We start from the raw sequence: 10,162 nt of genomic DNA, 5'->3' as shown, positions 1-10,162 counted from the left end.
CTCAGGTCAGCGGCGAGGAAGCGCGTTGCCGCTTGGACTGTAGCTGCTTGTGTTGGAACCAAAGAGGCTTGTTTTCATTGCTGCCGGTCAGCAGCACAAGCGTTCACTCGAAAAGATGGAAAGAGCAAGCCAAGACACTTGCATAATGGCACTGTATTTTTAAAAAACTCTCAAAACCCGAGCAGGGCAGCAGAGGACCTGGGAGCCAGGCCAGATGTGAAGTTAAAACTTTTTAACTTCTCCTCACCCTGTGGGCTTTTTCCCCCCAGAACTTTTCCAAAACACAATTTGAGCAAATTAATTTTAAGTTTTTGGTTGATTTATTTTCCCCCTTCTAAAAATGTGAGCACTCAGCAGGCACAGATTTTGCCCGCATGGCTAAAATTAATCCGAATTACAAACAACTGAAAACAGGTCTTTACAGTAGGACGTATTAAGCAACTTTAATAACAGGTAGATTGAGCAGCCCCACCTATAATAAGCAACAAATGCACCTCCCTAGAACAGAAACCATTTAGAAGGGTTGGTATTCTACAGAAACAAATCCTATTGTTAATATTTTAAGATTTCTAGTTAATGACATGCTCGAGACAGTTTAAGAGGACTCCTCCTTTTAAGGCATTTCCTTTTTTTTTCCAATTTATAGAAAAAAGTCTCCAGTAAACTCTGCTTTTCTTCAGACTACAAAGAGCTTCCAGTGGTTTCGGCTGAACACAAATGTAATGACCGAACAGATCTCATGGGAACAAAGCCATTTAGACCACCTAACAAAAAGGCGGCGTCATCTTCATTGCAAGCCCTCATTGCTACAGCATTGGGATAAAGAAAGTTAATTGTGACACTTCAGACATTTTAAACCCAAGTTCTACTTGGTTTCAAAATTAAGCACTGTGGTTGTTAGCCTCTCAAAACAAAACCCTGCAATTAATTACCACTATCACATAAAACTAGCATGATGCATACATATATGTAAGAAAGGTGCATCAAGACTGAACAGGCAACACTAGTTTTTAGCACTATTTAGCTCTGAAGTGCTTGAATTTACAGCCTTCAGTATTCTTTAAAAGGCAGCAAGGTGTATAATTATTTCTTTAATTGTCACAGCAGGACATACCATTTGTTAAGTACCATTTATTAGGAACACTTTGCTGATAGCTGAACTGTTCCTGGCTGAACCAGTGGATTTCTGCTGGCATAAACACTAATAACAAGGCAAACCCGAACTAAAAATTTGTTTCAGGTTTACTCTGTTCTATATCAGATCTCTGCACTTAATTAAGAAATGTTATCAACAACCACACTGGTACCCATCCAACTTCTACCACCCAGTGATGCAAGGAAACTGCAAAGATACTCGATCTCTTTTTCTGCATCTTCTGGAATATCAAACCTTTCCATTCCTCCAATAGCAATTATTTTTAGAACGGGTTCTCAAAGAGATGAGACAGTGTATTTGCTCAGAAAACAGCTTTTTTCATCTACAGTGATTATAAAAAATTGAACATACATTTTGCTGAGTACTTAACAGAAATACTACCAGTAGTAGACAGCAGACAATTGTTGCTGCTCCTGCCCCCATCTTATTTTTATTTTTTTCTCTCAAAAGGCGGCAGGAGTATAAGAAGTAATGTTTTTGTGCCAGCACTCTGAGCTGTAGGAAACAAAAGATTCACAAACCATAGACTGAGCTTTTACGTCCAAGGTTCATAGGCTGCTTCTCTGCGTTTCAGCCTAGGGAGTCCAATGCAACGGCAACACCTCCCTTCTCCGTCCCACTGCTGCTCTATCCATTTATGCCATCCTTCTCCAGGGCAGTTGCAGAGTCACTACCAGAGCTTCGCAGGCATGAGCCCCATCCTTCTCCAGGGCAGGCACGAACCACCCCACTTTCTACTCTTATGCCACGTGGTAAGGTACTTCCTCAACTCACATCAAACTACTGCCGTGATGACACGCTGCACTTGGTTTCCAGATAGGACTGACAGAAAGGAAGACAGAAATATGACAGTCACATAACTGGGGTTTCTGTGCATCCCTAGCTTTAACATCAAAGCAACCTGAAAGGACACAAAGATGCCAAAGAGCTACTAACAAGGAAGACTTGAAAAAAAGAGTAGGAAAAAATATAAACCAAGCAATAGTCAACTCCTCTGTGGATCCTCTCGTCAAAAAAACCCAAACCCCTTTCAATGTGACACAGCTTAGCTGCCAGTAGTTGGGTAAGTTTGGGGTGGGGGCAGTCACAAAATATGAAAAGATTAATGACTAACTAAAAAAATCTGTGACTGGTAAAAGCCCCACATCAAGCACACAGCATGGAAAAGATAATCAGACTTTAAAAACCCTGAAGATAATTGCAGATGAGGAATGCTAAATAATTATAATACCTTATTATTCTTGTGACACCACAACAAGGAACAAGGGCAGATAAGCACAGAAGACAAACTGAACATGCCCCCCGTTCACTTCAAAACAGAGTTGAGGGGAACATTCAGCTTTCCTTTTATATGACTTTGATCATTTTTTGAAGCAGAGACAGAACAGAGATAAAGCTGCTGGGAAAACCAGTTGACAAAAGATTGAAATCAAGCTGTTACTTTAATGATACTGGTGTGTTACTGTACTCACACAGACCTCCCTTCAAATACAACTACAGCTACGTTTTATAAGCAGAAAGGTTCTTTGTGAGGGCTTGACAAGGCATGAAGTATGCCAAAGAGCATTTTTAGAGCAGAGGAAGTGTTTGTAGAATTCATACAGAGAAAATAACAAGTTTCAAGCCAGGCAGGAGTGCGGGTAACTTACAGCATGGTCCCTGAGAAAGGGTAGAGCAGCTACAGCAGCATCTCTGAAACACCAGAAACTACTTTAAATTCTTCCTGATAAACCTTACACAACACTACTGTGATAGCTTGTAACTGAGATGAAATCTTTCACAGACAAGGCTCTGCTGGGTGGGTATGGCCCCCTCTTCAAACGTTAAAAAAAAAAATCCACCCTGTCAACTGCCTATCCAGATAAATGCAAGCATTACAACCTTAAGATATTTATATAGCTTTTTTGTTAGCATCAAAAAGCCTGACAACCATAATTACTTCCCATTAGAAACTTCAGAAGTGTCTTACTTGTATGATCTCCAGAAGCTAAATATTCTAAATTTGGTTATATCTGAAGAGCTAACTTTGAATACAAGACATGAGCTCAAATTATTTCATAAGCACATATATTTGAACGGGGGCAAAAAAAAAGAACATTAAAGCACTACAAAAGGCAAATAATGTAATATCCTATCGATCGGCTGAACACAGAACTCTCCTCACAGCAGCTATCAAGTAGGACAACTGCTCTGGGGAGCGAAATGCAAGTCATTCTTCCTTCCCCGGTATTAAACAATACACAGACAGATTTCAGCAAGTACTCTCTTTTGTCCAACCTCTTCTTCCAGGTGAAGAGATAGTTTTAAGCCATTGCAAAAGCTTGAAGGTTACACAACGGCACGTGGATCATTCCTGCATAAAGCCATTTCAGATTCAAGCTCACTCTTACCGTTTCTGAGAGCAGTTCCTTTGGGGCAGGGATATCCTCAGCAGGAGACACGTAAATTTGGGATAGACACCGACAGCACGTATTCCACATGGATCCTCTTCCCAGTGTTCTGGAGGCTGATACTTCAACTGCAGTCAGGTTTGCATTCTTCATCCCTGCTGTAATGCTCCCGTCCCTGTTTCCTAGCTCAACTGTACAGTTACAAAGCTAACTTCTTGCTTGCACCATCACACCACACGCACGCCAAGCTTCAGAGACAGTGGAGGTCAGTGGCTTCATAAAAGCTGTAATGAAATTTGCTTTCAAAGTTTAAGTCAAGAATGACATATACTGAAAGATTTGTTTCACTGAGTTTACATTCAAGCCGAACTTGCACACTATTAAATGGTCCCAGTGCTGCTTTACCAGAAATTCTTAGGCAGGGGTGGCAACTCAGATAAACAGGACCAAGCTGTCACTGCAGAAGCTGGGTTCCACTCTTAACCATCACAAGTCAAGGAAGTTTGACTGCAAACACCTTTAATATGAATACAAAATTCACAGAGGATATACATTCTGGGGAACGTAAATGAACGATTACAAGAGATTCTGACAGAACAAAAACATAAAGAAGGCTCTGTCAGGCCAAGAATTTAATGAGGAATGATTAAAAAGTTTGATTTACAGTTACATTACAGTCGTGTTAAGCACTGAAAACTTTAAGAATGTCAGCTGAAAGGCATTTGAACATACAGTACAGAAATCATACAATCCACACCGTTGTAAATAACATACTTGAAATATTTCATTTTACTTAATAGAACACAAAGCAACATAACATGTGCAAATGAGGACTCCAATATATTGAATTTAAAATGCCTATGATAAAACCGACATCGAATTTTACATTTAAGGACTACACGATTGATGGAGAAATTAAAAAAGTATCCTCCATGTAACTCCCATTACCAAACATGCTTTTTCAATTAAACAGAAAAACCATACTGGCCTGATTTCCTCTCAAAATCATACCTGTCCATGAAGGTTAACTAAAGCTTTTACTTGCTCTAAGTGTACAACGACACAGCATTTACACAGTCTCCTTTCCCTTGCTGGGAACTGACAAACCGTTATGCGAAAGGGTTCTTGGATTATGTACACTGGTTGAAAATATTATCTTATAAAAAGGCACATACCTGTGATTTAAGGCTAGTACGGTATTCGTTTCAGAGAACGTAAAATTGTAAATGAAATTAGTACATTGCATGGTTGGCCTCGTTCAGCAAACCACTTGGTGCAAAGCAAAAATGTGTGCTTAGAAGCCTGACTGACAGTGATTCTTGCTTTAGTGTTTTTTCTCTTATTTTTTTTGAACCTATGATGGAAAGGTACATCTTTTAAAAAGGCATTTGCTGCAATTCCACTGATCTATGAGCCTTCTGCTACTCTTGCCTTGTCTGCAGGTATCGCCTACAGGCCTTATATTATTAATCTGCAAAATATTCTTTTAACTCTCTCCTTTTTAAAAGTCATATGAAAATTAGTAAAGATGTTCTCTATATTCATCTATAAAATACCAGATGTTGGTACAAATCATGTAAACCTCCATTTGGAAATATTTTGACTAGCCACCAAAGTGACCAGAATCCACAAACATGATTTGTCAGTGCAAATCTATAATAGTTTTCTTTCCCTCCCCTCCCTCCCCAGTCCCAGTTACAGAAATAACCACCAACCTTCACGTACAAAAGGAGTGCTCTATATCTGAAATGACAGAAATTATGTTTGGTTACCTTAAAGTCACCCACGTTCCCACCAAATTCAGTTTTACAGTATTATAAAAGGGGGGAAAAATTTAAAGCTGTTTGTGCAAGAATCACTACAACAGTCCTTCAACCCCAACCCTTAATTATGACCAGATTTACAGATTTCATGTTAACATTGGGTCCTCTTCTCTGATCCAATTACTGTTCTTCAAGCCAGGATGGGGCATCAACTCCGGGAGTTTTCAATTTGATGTGGAACTGTTTAAGTGTCTGTTCAAGCTGCTTTTGGTTCCCAGCAAAGTACGCCGCAATGGCATTGTGGAACAGGACGAGCTGATTGTGCAACACCTTAACCTGCAGGCAAGGACACAGATAGGTTAGGAGGAGGCAGGAGATGTTAACATCACAGGTCACTTACGGAAAAAAGATAAAAAATAGATGTATTTTTGATACTCAGACTTCATACAGGTCTATTTCATAAAGGTTTAAAACTATAAAATCCACGCTAGGAATTCTGCACAAAACACACTCACTGCTCTAACATATTATTAAAACGCTACGAGAGTTTTAATCATCCTGTTTATAGGAGCTCAGATAAAACAGCAGTAATTAATCTACCCTCCCAGCCCAAGTTCATAGATTTGAGACCAAATGTGGTACTTTGACAAGGTGGCTTTTAACACAAAGCTTCTGTGAATTGCCCTGAAGTCCTCTGACAATTTTACAAATTCAGTCAGGCCCAGGCTCGAGTATGGTTGCACACACAGAGAGAGGCAGGAATTGGCAAAGCAGAGGCACATCACTTGGACTGAAAAAAACAAGGTTTGCTTTGGTAGGGTTTTCTGAACTACCAAAGCTACCTCACTGTATGAGGTTCTATCCCCAAGCCAGATCACTGCGGTGTAAATTTTATGATCGTTATCAAACTGGTTGCAGAGGTTCAAGGTGTTACAACTCCTGCTCTCCTCCTTCAGAAGCTGATTACTAACTGAATCCCAAAAGTGATGGTGGGATCTTCACTCGGGTAACTTTAAGATTAAATTTCTAGAAAAACCAGCTTTCCCATGAAAGAATCTCAGCCTTGCCCGCTCCCGTATCCTGCCTCCACACTGTGCTTCACCTCGCCACCTCTGTTGGCAAAACATCCGTGCAGTTAAGCAGTCAGTTGGATGAGGGCACAGATCTAGATTAAAACTAACCAGACAACAACATCTTTGCTTTAACCTGGATCTGTTCCCCAATCTGATTCTCGCACAGCTACAAAAAACACTTCTGTAAGCAAAACAGAGAAGGCAATGAGGAGAAAGGGGGACAGAGGATTAATGGACTCACTCCTAAGCACTGAGCTGTAGCTCCTATTCCAGTGAAGAAGCATGTGAAGATTTGCCTCTCAATAGAAAAGTGTTAATAATATGCTGCTAAAATGCAGGTTTCAGCGTATGACTAGCAAGCCTGTCAAAAAGCCATCACATTTTGCAGTTGAACATAATTTTAAATCGTTGTTCCTTGTTAATTAACTTCATACGCCTATTTGTTCCTAATTACGAGCAGAGTACGCACGCCATAATAGACCTGGCAAACTTCAGTCTCAAAACAAAACTGAGCTTTGCGGATAAGCATAAAAAATGGGCATGCCATAAGCAGAAGACAAATTTCATATACAGTAGATACTGTAGGTTGGACTGGAGTTGTCCCATTTCCTCTGGATGCTTCTCATATTTAATTTCTTTTTACATATTGTCCTCTTCCCTCACCTCTCTCTCAACACCATATTTTCCATGGCAGAAAAAGTACAAGTTTCTTTACATCCTCTCATTTACCCATTTCAATGACCAAAAAGGCTCCCCACTCCCTTCAAATCTTTCAGTCTGTACCTCCTCACAGCTATCATAATCCTTTCCCCTACCCATCTTTATTTGAAGTTATTTGGTCTAAACAGATACATCATCTGGGTTTCCATTAGACTGCTTATTGCTTTCATCTGTAGAAGCAAGCATTTAAAAATCAAACTCCAGAAGTACAACTCACAGAAGTACATTCGATTTCTTTCTTTACACAGAAAGATTTGACATTTCTCAAGTGCATACATGAATAACAGTTGTGTCTTTCTCAAAAAAACGCCTTTTCAAAAATTTTTCAGTGGCAGAAATCTTTAAGCTAAAAACAGGCCGCCATCCTTATTAAAAAATAAATTAACTATTTGCAAGCTACAGATTTTGATTGCAGCTATTCTTGTCCTCATTACCCACTGTCACAAACTTCTACAGAACTCTGCCAGCTGGTGATATCACCAATATAACTTTGCAGCAGAATACAAAAAATCGTTTCTGACTTCAAGATCAAATGCTCTAGTGAAAGTGAACAGAAATCTCGTATATCTTGGTTTTACAGACACAAACTTGCAGTCCCAGCTTCACTCTAATCCAGGTCTCTGAACCTTTGGGGTTTTAATTGAAATATTAACATACAAACCCAGGAGAACGGGCACAAAGACTGCAATCATGTGATGCCTTTTTTTCCCCTAAACGCAAGGCCAGCTAGATTAGGGCTGTTTGGTGGCATCTGCAGCAACACAGCCCAACAGGAGCCCAGCAGCCAGTTAAACTGGTTTTGTAGTTCCCTTGCAGTGACAGCTTGAATCACCTCCCCATTTTCCCTGCTCTCCTCATATGTCATGCTTAACCAAATACGGGACCAACCTTTTGAGTGCAAACTTAACTGAGGGCATCTAGTGGAGGTACATTTAAAAAAGAGTATCCAGGATTCTGTTTTGACATTAATTTGTCATGCAAAAACAATACTATTTACTTTTTTTGTTTAACATTGGCCGGACTGTACTGATCCTATACTTTTTGAGTTAATAATCCTTTAAAATATAAAATGTCAGTGACTAAAGAGCAGTCACAAGCTTTGTACGCAGCTAAGAATTAACATTTTTAATGGTTATACAGTGGTCTGACAAATCAATTGTGCATTCCAATTTCTTAACATTAGCTGCAGGGCAAGAAGAGGTCCACGAGGAGCTCCCCTCCACTGACATTAATTGAAAGAGGAATACAGATGTCAGATTGGTAAGAACATCATCTCTCAGCTAACCACTGCCTCCCACGACACCCCGGAAGCATTCTGGGTAAGAGAAGAACAAAAGCTATCAGAGGTAGATGCAAACTGGGGGAAAAAATTGCTCCTGAAATGAAAATTTTGGATTAAGATTAAGATTGCATGTTGTTTACTGTGGAGAATAAATAGAAGACAGCAAAGTAAAGCTTACCCAAGTAAAGACCTCAGTAGATAATTATATTTAAGCCAATATTTGATTGTAAAGGAAGTCCTTTTTATGGCTTATTTGGGAACAAAATTACATACACCCTTTAGTAAAATATTTTGACATCTCTAGTGTCAAAACTGAGAAATGTCAACCAGTGGTAAAAAGGCTTAAGCATGTGAAAGTCCCCTCTGTATTAATCTAAAAGAAAAGGCAGGAAGGAAAAAACAATCTCTTATAGAAACAAAATTTGTAGGCTGTGCCTGCTAACAGGATGCTTGATCTAATTCAAGACTGGCACCAGAAAGACAACTTCATTAGTGTTCCCTAAATTATCTGATTTAGTTTCTTTTAAGAAAAGTAGGGAAAATTTTTGTACAAGAGAGAAATAAAATTCTTTCACTCTGAAGCTTTCCCATCAGTATAAGCATAAATTGACTGGCCTGCTATGTAGTTAATGCAGGCCAAGAGGAAGCAGGGTAAGTGCTATTTCCAATCAATTTGAACTGGAGATATTCAACCATTCAACCATTTTCAACAGTACAGATATGAACTAGAAGGATCAACATTTTAACATAACCACATTGTATTAGTAGCAAACAACTTAGAGGATGAAAACAGACCCCTTCAGTACACCTGTTTTCAAACCAATATAGTTTTAAAACTCGGTTCTTATAAGCAGTTTTCTAATTGAAGCACAAGTATCAGCATTTAGATTAGACTTCAGCTTGTTCTAGAAAATTAATTTCAAAGGGATTTTTTCCATTTGAAAGTTAATGAGCTAAAAATTCAGCAAGAACAATGAATGAAAGGCAGGGCAATACCAGTTTTTAATAATCTGATGATCTGGTTCATCAGCTCCTAATGGCTGTGTGACTTCAGACCCCTGGTCCTAATGCAATACCTATATGAAGTAACAGTGCTCAGGAGCTACATTTTTAACATATACTGTTTTGGCAACCAAAAGGTTTGTTGATTTTATCCACTTTTTTCTTTCCCGTCTTTCATCTTTATTCTAAGAAGCTGATGCAACTGTGTATGTGGTAATATATTCAAGAATTCTGAATAATAATCAGTTTTAATTGGTTTAGCTCTTCCCTTAAAGTACTCTCCTTTCATGCAGGGAGCATAGTTTGCTACTGTTGTCATTTGGGGCCACTCGTGGATTCTCTGACAGGCCGTTGTTACCTACATTCAGATCTTTAAGACATGCATTTACCCATACTGAAAGTGTTAATCCACCGCTAGACAGGGGCAAACTGACAAACAGCTATTTTTTCATGTAAGTTTTGGTTGTATTTTCCTCCCTCTGAAGAGACAAGAAATATAGTAGTAGATTATTAGAACTATTTCATTTACTATGAGTATGAACAGAAACCAGATCTTGAAAAACCGTCATTTTTATATCTAATCCAAAGCAATTTAGAAAGACTTGTTTATCAAAGAAAACACAATTTAAAAGTGTGTTCTATATAGCAAGTCTGTTTTTGCCTGGTAGACAGAGTAAGCAGGGTAAGAATTCCATCATTAGAGGGTATAAATTATATGGTATGGTTGGAATAAACACATATGAGAAAAAAAACCCTTCAGACCAACAGTTGAAGAG

General features: G+C 38.9%; 1 protein-coding gene across 5 annotated transcripts in view; it reads right to left on the bottom strand.

Annotated features, from left to right (window-relative positions):
* Window positions 1-4,048: 4,048 nt before the first annotated feature.
* The window catches only part of ARFIP1 (ADP-ribosylation factor interacting protein 1), a 38,942-nt gene continuing 32,828 nt past the window's right edge, over window positions 4,049-10,162 (bottom strand). For 4 of the 5 annotated variants that reach the window (XM_010179081.1, XM_010179083.1, XM_010179082.1 and 1 more), the window contains one exon: window positions 5,490-5,645. In XM_010179081.1, coding sequence (XP_010177383.1) covers window positions 5,490-5,645 — 156 coding nt within the window. Of the gene's footprint in view, window positions 5,646-10,162 lie in introns of all 5 variants that reach the window. The other variant, XM_010179080.1, reaches the window with a different exon arrangement.

Source organism: Mesitornis unicolor, unplaced genomic scaffold (assembly GCF_000695765.1).
Source record: "Mesitornis unicolor isolate BGI_N332 unplaced genomic scaffold, ASM69576v1 scaffold14832, whole genome shotgun sequence".
Lineage (NCBI taxonomy): Eukaryota > Metazoa > Chordata > Aves > Mesitornithiformes > Mesitornithidae > Mesitornis > Mesitornis unicolor.
The sequence above is the reverse complement of the archived record's forward strand: the minus strand, read 5'-3'. Positions and strand labels throughout refer to the sequence as shown.